General features: G+C 43.2%; 1 protein-coding gene across 2 annotated transcripts; it reads right to left on the bottom strand.

The window, feature by feature from the left end:
- Positions 1-6,065: 6,065 nt before the first annotated feature.
- On the bottom strand, positions 6,066-19,332 carry MRPL46 (mitochondrial ribosomal protein L46). Of its 2 annotated transcripts, none has more exons than XM_087704302.1 (4): positions 19,104-19,332; positions 16,314-16,494; positions 14,983-15,156; positions 6,066-6,481 (listed from the first exon to the last, which is right to left on the bottom strand). In XM_087704302.1, the coding sequence occupies exons 1-4, from the start codon at positions 19,296-19,298 to the stop codon at positions 6,360-6,362; spliced, it is 672 nt and encodes a 223-aa protein (XP_087560428.1). In that variant the 5' UTR covers positions 19,299-19,332; the 3' UTR covers positions 6,066-6,359. The 2 variants fall into 2 exon arrangements, with proteins under 2 accessions (XP_087560428.1, XP_087560427.1); XM_087704301.1 differs by lacking the exon at positions 6,066-6,481 and adding an exon at positions 13,601-14,028 and having other exon boundaries at positions 19,104-19,328.
- Between the last annotated feature and the right edge of the window lie 982 nt (positions 19,333-20,314).

The following is a 20,314-nucleotide window of genomic DNA, read 5'->3' as shown; positions in this document are numbered from 1 at the left end:
ACAGGTGGCTGGTGAAGGGGGGAGAGAAACTTGTCATCCATCCTCATTGGACACCTCATTGGACACTTGGGACATCCAGCAGAAAACCGCAGGAACCATTAGAGTTGGTTTTCATGTCTGTGCTGATATGGTGTATCTAATAATTGTGTTCTTTGAGGAATCTACCTGCCTCGGAGTTCTGCTTTCAATGGGTTCGTTACTTGGAATGCTGACATGTGCATTGATAATGACTTATTTTTGGTCAATGACAAAGCCAAGAATTCTGGCAGTTTAAAGTTTGAGAGGAGGAGGAGGAGGAGGAGGAGGAGGAGGAGGAGGAGGAGGAGGAGCAGGAGGAGGAGGAGGAGGAGGAGGAGGAGGAGGAGGAGGAGGAGGAGGAGGAGGAGGACGACGACGACGACGACTATGATCACAGATATTTCTGCCTTGGATAATGTACAAGGTCCATTTCATTAATGTCAGACTATGATCTATTGGTATGTAAACCAGCTCTTAGATTCCATAGATGAATTCACAGCACGTCATGTCAATCTAGGAATTGCTTGTTTGGAGTTAACTTAGTCTATTGTACCAACCCAATACACACCGCTGTGTATAATATATAACCTATTATAATCTATATATGATGTAATATATAATCTGTACGTAATGTATAATCTATCACTGCAGCATGTAATATACAATCTATAAACCCACAATGGTTATAGATAAGTCGATATGAACCATGCAAATTATGGCATAGTGAACAAGTCAGGGTTTTCTTTTAATAACAGAAAAAAAAGATGATTTAGTGCGTCTCATATATGAAAGCTGCCCGTATTTATATGCTAACAAATTTTTTCCTTTCTGAATTTTTCCCTGGTGTAGAATTACCAGAGCTTGATCTTTGTAAAAAAAAAAAACAACCCAAAAACACAGAGCATGCACAATATCACACAGCTTTCTGTCTGGGTCTTGTTTCCCTTCCTCGCAAGTCACCGATGCCCAAGAGCTCACACAAAAGAGCAATTATCCAGAGATGGCTCCGCCACCTCTAGATTCCTCTTGGGTGCAATGTGCTCGTACTTGAGCAAAAGTAACTTGTCAGGGAAAAGTTGCTTAGTAAGCACTGTGGGAAACTATCCATGTGTCAGTGCTGAAATTAATTTTGGAAAGTGTCCATATTTCGCTAGAAAAGCAAGAGGAGTAGAATGAGAAATAGGAAGGGGATGAAATGTAGGATGGTGGCTTAGGCCTGGGTAAACAGGCTGGCCGGTTTACACTCCATTATCTAACTTGACAGCCAATTGCTATCTGGCTCGTGTCAAATGCTCTAGCTTTGCTATGTGTGGGGTTTTCTAAGTTGAGAAATTGGATAATGGCACACTACTTTGAGGCATCTGCTCTTAATCCAGCAATCATTGGGAATGTGACCAAAAGCTGTCTGAACATTTACAATGAATAGTAGTGGTTGTACTACAGACCCATTAGATCTCACAGGGTTGGCCTCCTCCGGGTGCCATCTACCAGCCAATGCCACCTGGCTATTACCCGGGGGAGGGCCTTCTCTGTGGCAGCTCCGGCCCTCTGGAATGAACTCCCCGCAGGGATTCGGACCCTCACCTCTCTCCAGGCCTTCCGAAAAGCCGTCAAAACCTGGCTTTGCCGGCAGGCCTGGGGGTGATGAGTTCCCTCCCCTCTCGACATGTATGGTTGTGCGACTGTTGTTTACTTTTATTATTTGTATTTTGTTTTTTATGTTCCCCTTTTTCCCCCTTGAATTGTTCGCTGCCCTGAGTCCTCCCGGAGAAGGGCGGCATACAAATAATAAAATTCTATTCTATTCTATTCTATTCTATTCTATTCCATTCTATTCTATTGAAGCATTGTGGATGAGATCATGGAGATTTGCCAGTTGACTCTTGCCACCAGCTAGAGCAGGGGTGTCAAACTTGATTTCATTGAGGGTCGCAACAGGGTTGTGTCTGACCTCAGGGGCCCAGGGTGGGCATGGCCAGTTTGACATCACTCATGTCGGGGGGCACTTGTGATGGCCCAAGCACACTGCCAGCAAAAACGGGCTCCTGAGTTCCGTTTTTGGCTGCAATAGCCTCCTGCAACCCTTTGCCAGTGAAAATGGAGCTCGCAAGAGCTGCATGCCGTGAGGGCCACATCCCAAACTCCGGTTTCTTGGCAGAAACACCCTGGGCTGGTCCTTTGCTGCTTCCAGGGCAGCCCTGCAGGCCAGATCTAATCCTAACCCTAACCCCCAGGCCTTGAGTTTGACACCCCTGACCTAGAGTATAGTGTTGATGTACAAACCTTAGTCATAACCTTCAACAGAACACTGGATCAAACTCAGGGGCACTTCTCAAATAAGAGGTAAATGACAATGGGTGCAACTAAATTTAAACTAATTTTAAACTAAACGAAACTTAAATTTAAACTAAACTAAAGTTAAGGCCATGGTGGTGCAGTGGTTACTGCCGGCTACTTCTGCTGACTGCCAGCTGCCTGCAATTTGGCAGTTCTATTCTGATCAGTTCAAAGTTGACTGAGCCTTCCATCATTCTGAGGTTGGTAAAAGGAAGACCCGGATTGTTGGGGGCAAGAGGCTGACTCTGTAAACTGCTTAGAGAAGGCTGTAAAAGCACTGTAAAGTGGTATATAAGTCTAAGTGCTATTGCTATTGCTAAATCCCTCCAATAAAAATAAAGGTACAATTCAGCTTATTTTTCCTATGGTGATCGATCATTTTCTACAACAGCCAGCTTAATACAATTTGTTGATCTACTCTTCTTTGAACTGTACATTTTTCCACCCCCACAACAACATATTTGGTGCTTTGCTTTGTGTTTTATTTTGTGCATCTGTAGACTGAGTTGCAAAAACATTCTTGTTGGCACACTCCTTTCCTTGTTGGCTTCCAAAAACCATGCCGAGGGGATGCTAAAATTTGAAGCTGGCTGGGCTTAACAAGATCAAGTGCTCCTTTCCTTTTCAGAGTTTTCAATTCAAGAGAGCCAGGCAATGAAATCACAACTTGCAAAAGAATAGCTCCTGCGACAGATGTGCATTTAAAAGGCATCCCAAAGGCAAAAAAAAATAAATGGGAATAAATGAAGAGGAATGGTGTTTTTCACAGAAAAGGTATCTGGAACATGGGACTCTCCCTGCCAATTGGAACATATGGCCTAGTCTGAAAGATTATATTTGTTTAAACTATTTTTACATTGCAGTCCCCGTGAAAAAAATATTCCCGGGGTGACTTGTAAAGATCAATAGCGAGGCTGCCCTTGCCCTCAGGTGTACGATCCAAAAGAACTGTGACATAAAGAAAAAGAAGAGGAGGAGAAAATAGACTCAATCCTGAACAAAAGGATTCAGAACTCTGCCATTCGGAGTTGCTTGTTTTGAGACGAGTAGTCTTATAAATTGAATAAACAAACAAACAAATAAAAACAACCCCTTCTGAATGGAAATCAATCAAAGCAAACCTTGCTGGTTCCTTCTTACTTTCACACAGATAAACGGTGGGATTCAAAAAAATTTTTACTACCAGTTCTGTGGGTGTGGCATGGCTTGGTGGATGTGGGATGGGAAGTATACTGTAAAAATCCCCATTCCCTCCCCACCACACTAACTGCTCTCCAGCTCCATTCTCCTGTGCAGGGCAACTGAAGAGTGTTCGAAGACTGCAGTTGCTCCAGAATGCAGCCGCGCGAGCGATACTGGATACTAGATACACCCATGTTACACCTATCCTCCGCGAGCTGCACTGGCTTCCCATTGGTCTCCGGACGGGCTTCAAGGTGCTAGTCGTTACTTTTGAAGCCCTATATGGTTTAGGACCTGGCTACCTGAGAGACTGCCTCCTGCCACTTACCTCCCAACGACCAATAAGATCGCACAGGTTGGGCCGCTTGTCGACCGGACAATGCCGGCTGGGGGCCCCCCGGGGGAGGGCCTTCTCTGTAGCTGTGCTGGCCCTGTGGAATGATCTACCTGAAGAGATCCGGACCCTTACCACTCTCCCCGCCTTCCGTAAAGCCACCAAGACCTGGCTGTTCCGGCAGGCCTGGGGCTGTTGATTAATTTCCAGCCCCACTTAGACAGAATGGATGGTGTGTTAATTTTAATAATTGTATCTCTTATCTTAAATTTTTTAAATGTTTTTTTTTATCTTGCCTGTGAGCCACCCAGAGTCCCAATGGGAGTGGGCGGCATACAAATTTTATTAAACTGAAACTGAAACAACAGAATTCAGCCAATCAGCTGGGACGCCCATTAGCTGGGACACCGGTCAGATGGGACTCAGGAGGTAGTGAATAGATGGGGGCGGAGCCAGCCAGAGGTGGTATTAGCCGGTTCTCCGAACTACTCAAAATGTTCACTAACGGTTCACCAGAGCTGGTCAGAACTGGTTGAATGCCACCTCTGCCACAGATCCCCTTAACCATTTTTTCCCCAATTTTTCCGGTAAGCTGCCTCTTTCTGCCTAATGACTGAGTTGGTTCTGAATCATAAGATAGAGAGCCAGTTTGGTCCAGTGTTTTAAGGTACTGGCCTAGACACCAGGAGACAGTGAGCATGAAAGACCTTAGGCATGAAAGGCATCTGGGTGCCTTTGGCCAATGGTCAAGAGACAGTGAGTCCTAGTCCTACCTTAGGCATAAAAGTCTCCTGGTTGACTTTGGACCAATCACCAGGAGATGGTGAGTTCTAGTTCTGCCTTAGGCACCAAAGCTGTCCTGAAGACATTGAGCTGATCCCTCTCCCCCAGCCCAACCCATCTCACAGCCCAACCCATCTCCCAACCCCATGTTATTGGGAAAATAGAAGGAAGAAGGAATATTAAGGATGTTCACCACCTTGAGTTATTTATAACTTCCAAAGGGAAGAGGACTGGTAGGGGACTGGAGGCTAAAACACATGAAGAAGAGTTGCAGGAATTGGGTATGTCTAGTTTAATGATAAGAAGGACAAGAAGCAATGGGTGAAACTAATCAGGGAAGGAAGCAACCTAGAATTAAGGAGAAATTATTTAACAGTTAGAACAATTAATCAGTGGAACAGTGTCCTCCAGAAGTTGTGGGTGCTCCAACACCGGAGATATTTAAGGAGATTGGACAACCATTTCTCTGAAATGGTAGAGGGTTTCTTGCTTGAGCAGGGGGTTGGACTAGAAGACCTCAAGGGTCCCCTCCAATTCTGTTTAGTTATTTTTGGCCAGAAGTCCAACTCAAGCTTTTTTTGGGGAGGGGGGCTAGGTAGGATCTTGATACAAAAGGCTATCTTGCAGTAAAGGCTATATTGTTACACCCACCTCCCACCAACTAGGAAGCCCATATAGTGTGCTAACATTCACTCTGGATAAATACACCAAAAGAAGTCTTCTTTTATTGAGAAGCAGAGGACAGTGAGTGCCCGATCTGCCCTATTAAATGAGAATTATACTCAGTTATTTTTCTGGAGATTTTGCTCCTGGCCTGATAAATATGATGTGTCATTACTTTGATAGATGAAAGTAAGGAAGCACACCCAGCAACAAGGAAATAAATGAAAAGGGAGAAAGCAGGCAGCCAATCTGAAGCATATCTGATGCTGGGAAGCCCAGAAGCACTTGTCTTCAGAAAGCTAGGATCTCAGCTGGACTCCCACAATTTAATGAAAGGGGGAGACTCAGTGAATATCCAAGGTGGAACATAAGAAGAACGAGCATATTAAGGACTGGTGTACCACCTGTTGTGGCCTGCCAGTGGCCAGAGGAGCTGGCAGCAGATTCGGACAGTGAGGAGGCTGGGGAGGAACATGGGCCATTCCTGGAGTCTCGGGAAGGCTCTGATGAGGACTCTGTGTCAGAGGCAGAGAGTGGGGGCAGGGCTGTATGCCAGTTATCAGCTGTCTTCAAAGTCAGACATCAGTGAGGCAGACGAACAACTGGAGCCTGTTCCCAGTGCGCGCATGCAGAGAGTTGCCAGCCGAAGGGCACAGCTAAAGAACAGGGGTCGACTTGGGAGTAAGGCCACAGGTGGATGATGAATGGCCCCTCCCAGAGGAAATAAAAGAGAATTGAAAGGGGAATGGAGTTTGCAGGAGACAATTAGTTCGTTTAATTCGTTCATGACTCTCTGAGACTCCTTGCCAGATTTTGCAGATATCAGCCTGGCAGCTCTCCAAGCCAGATAAGGTCTGTGACTGTAAATCCTCCCTTGAAAGACTTTGCTGGATGTGAATGAGCAGAATTCACAGTCAATTAATAAAAGAGGTTTTTGTCGGGACTAGGAATTTGCTTCATGTTCTTGGGAAGCTTAGGCCAGAACAAAAGGGGGGAGCTCAGTGAATCTCCAAGGTGGAACTTAAGAAGGAGAACAGGCATATTAAGGACTGGTGTACCACCTCTCTAAATAGACTGGGAGCAGGAAATTTGAGGAACAACATTGTTCTTTCTCCATTCGATGAAACCAGATGTGAAGATTAGGGCTTGCTTTCCTGATGTCTCCTGCAAAAAAGAAGAGAGAGAGAGAGATGACTCTTGCAGATGATTCTCAGAATTTCTCCAACTGAGTGTCAAAATCTGTGACTCTCAGATAAACAGTCCAGCTCCATGGGTAAATTTTACCGGTCAGAATTGACAGACAAGCTGTTGACCATCCCATTGGCATACACAGCAAAAGAAACTCCCGGGATATTTTTTATTACCAAGAGTAAAGCTTTACTGACAAATCCATATGGGCACAGAAGAAGTAAAGTCAGTTCTGAGGTTTTGGCACGAAGAACAGCATAGCGAAACCCCCTTTTCCTTCCCCAGGTTGCCCAGTGTCCACCAATCCGGGTTCAGCATTTTTGGGTGAGGGAAAATGTGTGCACCTTTCAAAAGTCTTCAGCTTTTGACCTTGGAGTTGCGAGATTTTCTTAGGCTACCAACAGCTCACGTAAATTCCTTTTCTCCCACCCAGCTTCCCACACATTCCAATTATGCCCCTTCCCCTAGCTTCTTTGTCAAGCTGCAGGCAGAAAGAGGGGCTTTCCAAGTCAACCTTCACATAAGCATTATAAGAAGCTCAGCTACTTCCAGGGTCTCTGGATCCAATGCCCATCTGGATAAGGTCTGGAGAACCATGTCACGGAGAGCTTTTTTTTAGAGGGCTTGGTATTTTAGCAACTGCAGTCCCAATGTCACTGTAGTGCATCAAATTGAAGATTCAGGTCCTGAAGAGGAAAAACAAAATTAGGCTCTTCAGAATGTGTACCAAACAATCCAGAGATTCCTCAGAAGGTCTGCAGATGATCTCAACAAAGAGTTTAGTAAGATAACATCTATTCCACATAATCACATCTGCTAAATATTTAGCGGGTACATTTTGCACAGTATGCTAATCTTGGTTCGTTTTAGTTCATTGTAAAAAAACCGGTCCATTTGATTAGTTCACAATTTAGCATCTCTTACACATCCTGGGTTGTATAAACAGAGGCATAGAATCAAGATCACGTGAAGGATTACTACAGCTTTATAAAACCCTAGTAAGACCACACCTGGAATACTGCAACAAATTTTGGTCACCATACTACAAAAAAAGATGTAGAGACTTTGGAAAAAGTTCAGAGAAGAGCAACTTGGATGATCAAAGGCCTGGAGACTAAAACAGATGAAGAATGGCTGCAGGATTTGGGTTTGGCTAGCGTGAAGAAAAGAAGAATTAGGGGTGACATGATAGCACTATTCCAGGATTTGAGGGGCTGCCACAAAGAAGAGGGGGTCAAATTATTCTCCAAAGCATCAGAGAAACAATGGTTGGAAACTAATCAAAGAGAGAAACAACCTGGAATTAAGGAGAAACTTCCAAACAGTGAGGACAATTAACCAGTGGAATAGTTTGCCTCCAGAAATCGTTGGCGCTCCATCACTGGAGGTTTTTAAAAAGAATCTAGGTAGTCACTTATCTGAAATAGTATAGGTTCTCCTGCTTGAGCAGGGGGCTAGACTAGAAGACCTCCATGGTCCCTTCCAGCTCATTCATTCTATAATCTAGCAAATGGGTTAGGACAGAAACTAAATTAAACATGGTTTGTGAACTGAGTCATGCCCCTTCTCTTTATATTAAACTGCTTAACAGATCAACCTTTTCTCTACCTGCTGTCCTTCAAAAGAATTAGAATTTAAACCCCCATATTATTCAGATGCTATTGCTGAATAGCCTAGGATATGGCAGCATGGGCAGTGAAGGCATGCTGAAATAGGTTGCTTGGACATCACTGATGCAATGATTCTCTGTTGGCTTCCAGGTGCAATTCAAGATGCTGGTTATTATCTATAAAGCCCTTCACAGCATAGGGTAGTTTATATGAGGGACCGCTTATGTCCAATCCTCGTTTCTACCCTTCCAGTCAGTTCAAGAAGAGTGAATGTGCTTCACTGCCCTCAATTAATGCCATCTATTGGGACCTAAGAAGATGCTATCACTGGCACAGAATCTCTCCAAAGATCCATCTCTTTGCTCCCACCCTGATGATGTTCTGAAAATGTTGAGGTCCTGTTGATTTTTCTTTTTTGTCTTGTCTATGTTTTAATTTGGATATACATGGATATTTTACCCCTCCTTTTGGAGGAGTCAGGCAGCCTGTGAGATAGATAGATAGATAGATAGATAGATAGATAGATAGATGGATGGATGGATGGATGGATGGATGGATGGATGGATGGATGGATGGATGGATGGATGGATGGATGGATGGATGGATGGATGGATAGATAGATAGATAGATAGATAGATAGATAGATAGATAGATAGATAGATAGATAGATAGATAGATAGATAGATAGATAGATAGATAAGATAGATAGATAGATAGATAGATAGATAGATAGATAGATAGATAGATAGATAGATAGATAGATAGATAGATAGATAGATAGATAGATAGATAGATAGATAGATAGATAGATAGATGGGCGGACGGGCGGGCAGACAGAAAGACATTAATCTTGGATGGGGAATTCTATGAGTTATTGTATGTGGAGGGCATTAAACTTAGGAAAGGCTATTTTCCCATGGATGATAGACAGACAGACAGACAGATGATAGATAGATAGATGGGTGGATGGACGGACCGACAGACAAACAGACAGTAATCCTGGATGGGGAATTCTACGAGCTATTGTGTCTGGTGGGTATTAAACTTGGGAAAGGCTAATTTTCCCATGGATAATTGAAGGTCACACCACCTGGACCACGCTTTCCACAAGCGGAATGGAATGTGACACAATTCTCACAATCCTTTTCACTACCCAAGAGCTCCTTGGCAGCCAACCCCGGTATTCCTCATTAGGCATAGCTAATCTGGGAAAGAGATGTTTGAAAGCTTTGAGCATCCCTGCCTTGAACGGCTGCGCCATCTGGCCCCCGTGAATGGAATTCCTTTCTCCATTGTTGGCCCCTTTCTGATCGCAGATGCCGACTCATAGAAAGGAAAGGAAACAAGCCCCGATTCTCAGAAATGGCCAGCAAAAAAACAAAAACAAAAACAAAACAAAAAACCTAGACTAAACTAAAAGCCTGCAGGCTTCCGATAGGGAAGAATTTACAACGTAAACTTGTTTTTCTAAAAAAGCCTCGGTGTGTTTTAAATGTGGAGAAGGCTGCCAAGAAAACTAGCAGCTCTATCCCTCCCCCCCCCCCCCCCCGCCCAACTCTCCTCAATCCTGCAGGAGTGCAGTAAAGCAAACGTAACAGATGGGGCTTGGTTTGAACAAGCCTTGCTTTTTGTAAGTAGATAAGGCAAGGGGAGGGAATGCAAAAGAGCCAGCTAAAATATGTCTTGGAAAGTCAGAGGAAAGGACGACGTCTTTTGAAACAGAAGATAAAGCTTTGCAGGCAGCTGAATGTCAAAAACTTGGGTATTAGACATACAGTACATAATACTGAATATAGACAGGTAAAAGTCTCTCTCTCTCTCTCTCTCCCTCCCTCTCTCTCATACATCTATATCTATATATCTATCTTTATATCTGTCTTATCTTTCTCTAATCTTTATATCTACCTACTTACCTACCATCTGTCTGTCTCTGTCTCTTTCTATCCACCTACTACCTATATCTTATCTTATCTTATTTTATCTTATCTATCTATCATCTATCTATCTATCTATCTATCTATCTATCTATCTATCTATCTATCTATCTATCATCTATCTATCTATCATCTAATCTACCTACCTACCTAACCTACCCACCCACCCATCTATATCTTATCTTTCTTATTTTATCTTTCTTATCTTATCTACCCTATTTCCCGAAAATAAGATCTCCCCGGATAATAAGCCCAATCATGCTTTTCAGCACATGCACTAAAATAAGCCCTCCCCAAAAAATAAACCCTCCCTGAAAATACTGCAACATAGCAGCAGCCATGAGGTGACTATGCTCGCCGCCCCCTGCACCTCAAAAATAATAAGACCTCCCTGAAAATAAGAACAGGTGCTTATTTCGGGGGTCAAAAGAAAATAAGACCCTGTCTTATTTTGGAGGAAACATGGTATCTATCTATCTATCTATCTATCTATCTATCTATCTATCTATCTATCTATCTATCTATCTATCTATCTACCTACCTACCTACCTACCTACCTACCTACCTACCTACCTACCTACCTACCTCTATCTATCATCTATCTATCATCTCTCTCACCATCTAGAGATGTAGAGATAGCAATAGAGACAGAGAGACAGAGACACTTGTAGTCTCACTGTAGATCTGAAAGCTGGCTGGGTGTCTTTGGACCAGTAGAAAAAGGCTGTAAATTACTCAATCTGCAACAGTCATTTTCATTTTTACCATTCTCCAGATCTGGCAAGTAAATTTTGCAGGCATCTCACACTGTGTCCACTCTCAACCCAAGCCAGTGGGGGGTGCACACAAATAAACTTTGTCATGCCCTGCCCTTAGCAGTAGTCTGCTGCTTTTAACCTCCTTCTCCTCACCCGCCCATCATGAGAGGCTTTAGTTATACCAGACCTTGGGAAACTAATTTATAGTTCTTTGGCTCAAATCCATCTTTACCTCTTTTTTTCCCCCTCCAGTCTGCAATTGCTCTGCCTGTCCAAGTCTCAACAGCTGAGCCGAGTCCCTAAGGAGTCTCCCAGGGTGTTTTCAGAACACAGGAAGGTTGGAGGGGGCCCGCATGCTGTAGAAGGCTATTTTATTTATTGCAACCCTACAGCTTTGGCAACAGCAGCCTGGTTTTTACAAAATAAAAAGCTGACGTGCTGCACTTTAGATAGCTTGCAGCATGCGGGGATGGGTTTTTCCCCCTTTTCTTCTTTTAAAATTTGGGAGCAACTAGCAAGAGAAACTCCCAAATGGGTGATTTAATGTCCCTGCCAATGACTCCATTACTTTTGGAGTCCCTGCAATGGTACTTAAGTGATTGAAACGTGGGTATTTTTATTTGTGTGTGTGTGTGTGTGTGTGTGTCCAAGGTTGTGTGTTGGTCACCAAAAAAAAGGGGGAAGGTCTCTGTTGATTAGCTGGGAGTTTAATTCATATTACTTAAAAATTTGAGACAAAGCTGACACTAAAAGGTAGTTTATTTGATTTGTAGGGGGCCAAAGACTACAGAGAAAGGCAAGATATTGTTTCCCGATTAAAACAAATTCCAAACAATACTATTAATTACACTACGTATAAACATCTTCTGCTTTGAATCCAGTTCAGGAGACTCATATCATATTCTGTTTTGCACCGCTGTCCAGAGGAAGCAATAAGCCTGGAGTTTCAGTATTTTTACAACAGAACTCTAGATCATCTTGATTGCACAAATAAACTTGGTCATGTGGCAACTCCAGATCATATCTTCTATCTCAAGACGAGATCTTCTAAGTACAGATGTGTTTTTTAAAAGTAGCAATAGCAATAGGATTTATATACTACTTCACAGTGCTTTACAGCCCTCTCAAAGTGGTTTGCAGAGTCAGCATCTTGCCTCCAATAATCTGGGTCCTCAATTTACCGACCTCGGAAGGATGGAAGGCTGAGTCAACCTTGAGCAATTCAGGATTGAGGGAATCAAGCTCATGGCAATATGAGCAGTTAGCCTGCAATACTGCATCGTGCCACCCATGGCTCTTAGTAAGAAGGAAACAGACTGTATTTTTTCAGGTTACAAGGATGTTATGGAAGTGATTTCTTTGCAAATCTACAATGTTTGGAAACGGTTGACAAACCTATCAGAGATTGCTCCTTCCTAACCAGTAACTAGATATTAGAATTAGAATTCTTTATTGGTCAAGTGTGATTAGACACACAAGGAATTTGTCTCCTGTGCATAAGCTCTCAGTGTACATAGAACAGCGATAGATCGTTGTCATAGTCATTGTAAAAATACAATCACAAGATTAAACGTATCTCCACTAATTAATTCTCATTTGCCAGTTAGAGAAGAGCAAATTAGTTTCTATCCAAAACATGTCATACTCCCTCCCTTTTGAAGAACAAAACTCAACCTCAAGTTTGCCTTTTGCTCAACCAAGTGAATGTCTTATATATGGACCTTTTCCCTCCAGTCTGCAACGTGACAGGGGGAAAATGTGACAGACATGTACATTCTTCCCTTGGCACGATGGCATATTAGGAAAACGGAGTCAGGCTGAGAAAAGTCTCCTCCAATGATCACACAGCTGATGCAAACCCATGGTTGCACGTTACTCCCATTGTGGTATAAAACCTGGTTTAAAAACAAGAATTCCCCATCTGCCAAGAATCGGGCAAACACAAGAGGAAGATGCCGGGGTTCAAAATGATGGAAAACATTTTAAGTACGCATCATTTGATCAAGCACTATAGTTTAGAGCCGAGGTGGCGCAGTGGTTAAATGCAGCACTGCAGACTACTTCAGCTGACTGCAGTTCTGCAGTTCGGCTGTTCAAATCTCACCGGCTCAAGGTTGACTCAGCCTTCCATCCTTCCGAGGTGGGTAAAATGAGGACTCGGATTGTTGGGGGTGATATGCTGACTCTGTAAACCGCTTAGAGAGGGCTGAAAGCCCTATGAAGCGGTATATAAGTCTAACTGCTATTGCTATTTACGATCCAGACTCACTTGCAAAACCAAAGAATTGAGAGTTTGGCTCAAACTAACAAGGGTGTGTGAATGCAGCAATGGATTTTTTTTTCGCTACTCATTTATTGTGGGAATTGCTTCAAAGCTCCAGAATGGCGCACCAATCAAATCAATATAGCTCTCGATTGAAAACAGGTGGCCTACTATTAAATCCAGCAAATTATGGAAGAAGGAGGCGCGCTGCCCATTCCATCTCTCCATCTGCTTGATTATTCCAATCCACCTGCCTCGTGGCATTGCATATCCTCTTGATTCAGGGCAGCATGTTTTGCGGGCCCTCTTGCTTGTTTTTTTTTTCCTTACATCCCCCTAGGAAAAGTTGACGTCCCGGTAACAAAGACGCTGCTTCACTCAAGTCGTATATAGGAGCAGATATCAGACAGGTACCCTAGCCTAGAGGATGGATTTTTGTTAGCCCAGCCTTAGTCTGCAGTCTTACCTGTTATGCTCCTTGGGCAGTTGTTTGCATTGTGAGGAAATGAAGACACCAGACAGCTTAAACATTGATGTCGCCGTTTCTTGGCATGCTTGTTTAGTATTTATTTTATTATCCTTATCCTGGACCCAACGTAGCTTCCACACATACAAAAGACACAGGGTGCTATCTCCACTATCCAAGTGAAGTCCCTCCTCTTACTTTCCACACTGATGGTGACAGAAGAGAAACATAGTTCTGGGATTCAGATATCCACTAAGAACCGAGAAACCTGAGAATGATAGGCAGGTTTCAAGTAGTCCCCCAGCTCTCCTTTGCTGACCCATAAGTAGTCTGCTTTCTCCTTGGGTGGAAGCTGGGGGCTGCCCTCCAAGAAGGCTTTGAAGAAGAACACTTTCCCTCCAGTGTTGGTCTCGGTGCGGATTGCCGTGGGGAACTTGAACTTGTAAAAGCCACAGGGTGCATTTCCTAGGAACTTGGCCTGCGTCTGGATTCCTTGGGAGGTTCAGAAGATGGAAAGGAAAAGAAAAAGGCAGCAACCCAGTGAAGACCATGAGAACAAACAATGATTCCATCCCTGTCCCCAGCCCCCCACCCCTTTATTTAAAGTGCTTTCCTTCAATTCCAACATGTGTTTTAATATTGACTACAGAGATTCTCAATCAGGCTGACTCTATAAACCATTTAGAGCAGGGGTGTCAAACTCAAGGCCAAACAGGCCGCATCTGGACCATGGGGTGCTTAGATCTGGCCCATGGGGCCGAAGTGGAAACAGCAAAGGACCACGGTGCCTCTGCCAGCAAAAACTGAGCTTGCGAGGGCTGTGTACAGCCCTCCTGAGCTCCGTTTTCGGCTTTGACAGTGTCCTGCAGCCCTCTGCCAGTGAAAACGGAGCTCGGGAGGGCGGCTGAAAATAGAACCCAGGAGGACCATGCATGGCCATGCCCACCATGGCCATGCCCACTCAGTCCCCACCCCCGCCCTCAACGTCAAACACAACCCTGATGTGGCCCTCAATGAAATCCGAGTTTCACACCCCTGACTTAGGAAATGCTGTAAAACAGTATGAAACAGTTTGTAATTTAGGTGCTATTCCTATTTAACTATGATTACACTGCAACTGAATGGGATTCGCACATATTCTTCCATAAACCATGGCTCCTGTTGTACAGCAGCCAACTTCTCAATTTATTAACGCACAAATAACAAACCACAAGAATGAAATATATTGCCTCAAAAGCAACAAGCCACAAACACAAATGTATTATTGTTCAGATACAAGATACTTCAAAAAGAAAGGATAGGTTCTCTGTCCCAAAAAGATTGCAACTGAAAAATACACCCAACAAAGGAAACTGAAAGTACATAAAGAAAAAGAAGGGAAAAGAAGGGGGGGGGGGAAGAAGGGAAAAGTGGAGAAATTTTAAAGAATATAAATATGTCGCCGACCTGGAAGGGTAACCAAGACCCGTTCTACTGTGCCTCGCAACGTCTCTCCTTGTTGCCATTCTGTCTGGGGCAACAGCCATATATCTTCATCTCCAAATTTCTGCTTAACCAAAAGCAGCAAATTCTGGTCCAACTTCCTGTTCAAAGAGGTTCGGTCGTTCTTTTGGTCAGCCTCTGCTCAGAAAGAAATTTAGCATTAGAAGTATTCAACTACTCAACAACCCAAAGAGGCTACCATAAGGACAAATAAGCAAGAGAATTGCCACCAAGACGACAGGTGCAATTTGCAAACTGAACTGACTGCACAATCCTGCCCTACTTCTGGTGATAGCAAACAGCATCTATACTCTTATTATTCTTTATAAATCAGTAATGCAGATAAATTAATTATCCAATTTCCATCCAGTGACTTGGCTTAAAATTGGTTTTGATTTTGCAAAGCTCTTGACAAAAGCCACCTCTAAGGCATAGTAGCATTGTAAAATCAGCCATCTTTAAGCAGCACAAAACAATAACATTACAGAAAGTCTCTCCTTCAGTTCAACTTGGCCATTACCTAGATTCAGCCAGGCTTAATCATACCTATTCCTGACAGCTGAAACTGTAAAAGCAGTTTGGTTTTAGCTGGCCTGGAGAATCAACCAGACAGATGCTTTACAGGAGCTGGAGACAGCCAGTTAGTGGGTTGCCTATGGTAAGTGGGAAATGCCTCCAGGGGAAAAAAGCAGAAAAATTATACACAAGTTCATTCTTTCAAATAAAAAAGGACAGCCAGTACCTGATTGTGCTTATTGGAGGTAAGGGAAAGAGATTTTTTCTGAAGATATTTAATATTTAAAGATGTAAAATTTAAAACCACACATTGCAGTTAATTGTCGTGCACATTTTTTTCATCCTATTAATATTCAGCATCCTTAATGTTGCTAGCTTGTGGCTAACTGATCTAGTGTAACAAAGGTCATTTGAAATTGATCGGCTTTGGATGGAAATAATCATGTGATCTTCCACATAAGGAGTCCCAATGTGGATTTTACTCCGCTAGTCGTTTGCTGACTATAGGGGACAGTGCTAATCTCCATTTCAAGACCATTGAGTCAGCGCTGTCCAAAGACATCTTCGCAGTCATGTGACCAGCATCTGCCTTTCTGTAATGTAAGGTTGTGTGAAATTCTGCACTCTGAAATGATTTTTTTTTTAAAGTTTGTAGTCTTCTCCACCTGACTTGAAAAATGCTGATTTCTCTCTCAATGGTCTTCTCAAGCATGTAGAATTCATCAGAATGCAGGTATAGCCAACAAAGTTAGTAGGGGAAAAAAAGCATGGATTTGAACCTGTTATCCGTGGGGCAGGTATGAACTTCTGAAATTTCTGTTCCCAGGCATCTTCGATATCTTGGACCAGGACAATCGTCTCAGGAATATCGTATTTTTCTTTACTCCTTTGACGCAGAAACTCATCCTCTGCTAAACATCTGAGTTCATGGTCTGAATACAAGCTTTTCTCTACCTCTATCTGAAAAGAAAATAAGTTGCCAAGCGGTAGAAGCTAGCTTGTTTGTACACACATCCTAGAATAATATTTACAAATCTGGATAAATCCAAAATCATTCATTCACTTATATTACAGCCTGTCATGAGATCCTAGTTCATTAAATCCCAATTAAATGAAGAATGGCTTAGCCCTATATAGGCCATTGGTCCATCTAGTCTTAGGTTCCCCACAGCAGTAATTCTCATGCTTTTGTATTTTAAACCCCACTATCAAAGAGTTTAGAAGGTCCTTTCTTCAGAGAAATATATGTTTACGGGCATTATTGTACTTCCCAGTTATGGATAATTTATAGAAAGTTTTAGGAACATAATTTTGATAATACTACTGCAGCTTTGATCAGTGTTTCTTAAACCTTTTGCTCTCAGGACCCCTCTCCACTTTTAAAAATTATGGAGGAATAAAAGAGCTTCTGTTTGTATGGATCACACTTATCAACATTTACCATGTCAAAAATTAAACTTGACACATTCATAGACTCCTGTAAAAATAACAATATTAAACTCATTAGGTATCTACCGGTACATGAACAAAATATTTTTCATGGAAGATTCCTATATTTTTAACAAATACAAAATAATGAGAAGAGTGACATTGTTTCAAGTTTTTGAAAATGTCTCCAACATCTGACAAATAATTTGGATTTCACAGACCCAGGGTTCTTGAACCAGTTTCAGAAACACTACTTTAGAGCGATGAGTGACAGCTAATTGGGTTTTAAGCCACATCGGCTTCTGTGGGATCAACCTACCTCAACTCCTTCCCCCAAACATCAAAAGACAACCAACAAGGATGAAACAATCATTATCTTGCAATTTTACCCTGGGACATGTATATTTGCCTTTATTCATGATGAAATAATTACTGATGAAAGCCAAATCTGTTCCAACCCCCATACTCCAGGAAACACTCTTACTAAGATGCACAATTCCTTGACCTCTGTATGAGGATCCTGCACTCTTGGGCTTCTTCCAGATGGATGAAGGGAAGTCCTGCCCACAAAGATGATTTTGGGGTATCGCCACAATTTGGTGTAGTAGTTAACACATCAGACTAGAAGCAGAGTTCTAGTCCTCATTTAGGCCTGGATCTAGCTGGGTGACCTTGACCTTGATTCTGTATCAGCTTTGTATCCCATGTCATCCGTTTAGTAAACTTTCAAGATTTGTTTTCCCCGCCATGTACATGTATACATCCGAACTAGACTTTGTTGTTTCTCTGTGTCATATATGTGGGTATATGCATAACTTTGTTCTTATTTATTATGTCATGTTTTATGTGATGTATATTGGAGGTGGTGACCTTTTGAGTGCTGTATGCAACAAAACTTCATTTTAATATATGTCGATTAGTGTACTTTCAAAGTGACAATAGTTCACTTTTATTCTAAAGTTATTCTAAGGCTACTTCTGCTGATTGCCGGCTGCCTGCAATTTGGTAGTTCGAATCTCACCAGGCTCAAGTTTGACTCAGCCTTCCATCCTTCCGAAGTCGGTAAAATGAGGACCAAGATTGTTGGAGGCAAGACACTGACTCTGTAAACCACTTAGAGAGGGCTGTAAAGCACTGTGAAGCGGTATAAGTGCTATAGCTACATTCAAAGTTACAATGTTATTCTAAGTTTTAAGCCAGTCCCTTTCTCTCAGCCCTAACAAGGAGGCAATGGCAACCCCCTTTTGAAATCTCACCAAAACAACTGGGCATGGCTAGTCTAGTGAAGAGAAGGAGCGAGGGGAGGGGGGACATGGTAGAAGTCTTCTAATATTTGAGGGGCTGCCATAGAGATGAGGGGTCAAACTATTTTCCAAAGCACCTCAAGGTCAGAGAAGGAATAATGGATAGAAACTGAGCAAGGACAGATTCAAGCTAGAAATAAGGAGGAACTTTCTGACAGTGAGAAGAATCAAACAATGGAACAGAAGTTACCTCTGGAAGTTGTGGGAGCTTCATCCCTGGAGGCTTTCAAGAAGAGACTGGACTGCCATTTGTCATAAATGGTGTAGGGTCTCATGCTTGAACAGGGGGATGGACTAGATGACCTATAAGGTCCCTTTCAACTCTGTTAATCTATTAACAGAGGTAATCTAGATGACCTATAAGGTCCCTTCCAACTTTGTTAATCTATTAAAATCTGTTATATGTTATCTGGTATAAGGTTCTCTGCCTGAGCAGGGGGTTGGACTAGATGACCTCCAAGGTCCCTTCCAACTCTGTTAATCTGAACCTGCAGAGATTTCTCCACAGACAGTCACCGCGCGTCAAGCCTGCCTCAAAGGCACCCAAAAGAAACCCCATACCGAACCCTTGCTTGGAGCTGCAAGGACCAGATGGCCGGTGGATCCAGAGAGCCACAGCAGGACCCCCCCCCCCAAAGCCTCATCGCTGGGCTCCACCCTTCCCTTCTAGGGCTGGGATTCCCCCACTCCCCAAAGGCTTCTGGAAGGGCAGAGAGGGCCCAATTACCCGAAAAAAGCGGGTCTTCCCCGCCCCCTCTTCCCCGAAGGCCTCGACTCCAAGAAAGCCTCGCCGTTGCTTCCCCACCCGGGGCAGCTCCAGCCCCTGCGGCGCCCCACCTGCCGTGTCAGCTCGGCCATTTCCTCCTCCTCCGGGCTCGGGGGCTGTGCGAGGAGCGGCCTCCGTTGCAGGCAAAGCGCCCCGTACAGTTTCCATCCCGACGCGGCATCGGGACCGTCTGAAAGCGCTCTCCGGCCGGCGCAGAAACGGCTCCAAGTGCGGATGGAGAGCAGGGCCCGGCCGAAGGGAGCCATTTTACCACCAAAGCCCCACAATGCCGCGCGGCGATTGCCCGCTTCCGCCAAGGAACGCAACTTCCGCTTTCGGTAACCCTTTGAAAGGCGGGGCCTTGGACCAGGCTGTCGTCTGTGGGTCTTTGTCTCTCTGTGTGTTTGTTTGTGTGTGTGTGTGTGAGCGCGCACAACCTCCAGGGGTCCCCAAACTTGGCAACTTTAAGACTTGTGGACTTCAACTTCCAGAATTCTCCAGCCAGCAGAGCTAATCCAGCAGAGCTGGCTGGAGAATTCTGGGAATTGAAGTCCACAAGTCTTAAAGTTGCCAAGTTTGAAGACCTCTCCAAGGGACACACACACACTATTCAAGGTCCCCAAAATGTTTATGAAAAAATTAAAATTAAATGTTTTCAAAACTTGAAAAACCAAAATATTATGAATTATAATTCTACGATGGCAAAAATCGTCAGTAAATTTCTGAAAAATTGCAAGGTTTTCCAAAATGGAAAAAACCAATTATTATGAGTTGCGTTTCTACACTGGCAAAAAGCAACCTAACTCACAAACCTTCCCATGCTTGATGTAATGACTGATACAAACATGACTATTTTTTTTCCTGCTTAATTCGTTCCTGGACATTTTGGATGGTTAAAAAAAAAATCTTGCAAGTATGCAAGAAACAATGAGACAAACTAATATCTTGAATGCAACTTTTGAATGCAACTTTTGAGAAACGCATACTGGTTTGATGTCCCAAAGGTGCTTTTTCAGGAGGCCACTGGACTTCCTTGTTTTTTCTTTTTCTTTTGAAGATGCTTCTCATCCAAGAAGCTTCTTCAGTTCTGACTGGATGGTGGGGAAATGGAAGGATTTATATTCCTTGCAGACAGCTGGGGACATAGATGTGTGTGTGTGTGTATTATTTGTCAGATGTTGAAGATATTTTCAAAAACCTGAAACAATGTCACTCTTCTCATCGTTTTGTACTTGTTAAAAATACAGGAATCTTCCATGTAAAATATTTTGTTCATGCACCG

The sequence above is a fragment of the Thamnophis sirtalis genome, unplaced genomic scaffold (assembly GCF_051295495.1).
Source record: "Thamnophis sirtalis isolate CommonGarterSnake01/CBP01778 unplaced genomic scaffold, rThaSir2_p1.2 scaffold_2, whole genome shotgun sequence".
NCBI classification, from domain to species: domain Eukaryota; kingdom Metazoa; phylum Chordata; class Lepidosauria; order Squamata; family Natricidae; genus Thamnophis; species Thamnophis sirtalis.
The sequence above is the reverse complement of the archived record's forward strand: the minus strand, read 5'-3'. Positions and strand labels throughout refer to the sequence as shown.

Excerpts from the sequence above, each read along its gene's own strand:
- MRPL46 (XM_087704301.1), bottom strand. The coding sequence starts at position 19,298 with ATGGCTCCCTTCGGCCGGGCCCTGCTCTCCATCCGCACTTGGAGCCGT. Across the intron at positions 15,157-16,313 it reads ACCTGCCCCACGGATAACAG|AGGCTGACCAAAAGAACGAC; the intron begins GTTCAAATCCAT and ends CTTTCTGAGCAG. Across the intron at positions 14,029-14,982 it reads GGTCTTGGTTACCCTTCCAG|GAATCCAGACGCAGGCCAAG; the intron begins GTCGGCGACATA and ends GAACCTCCCAAG.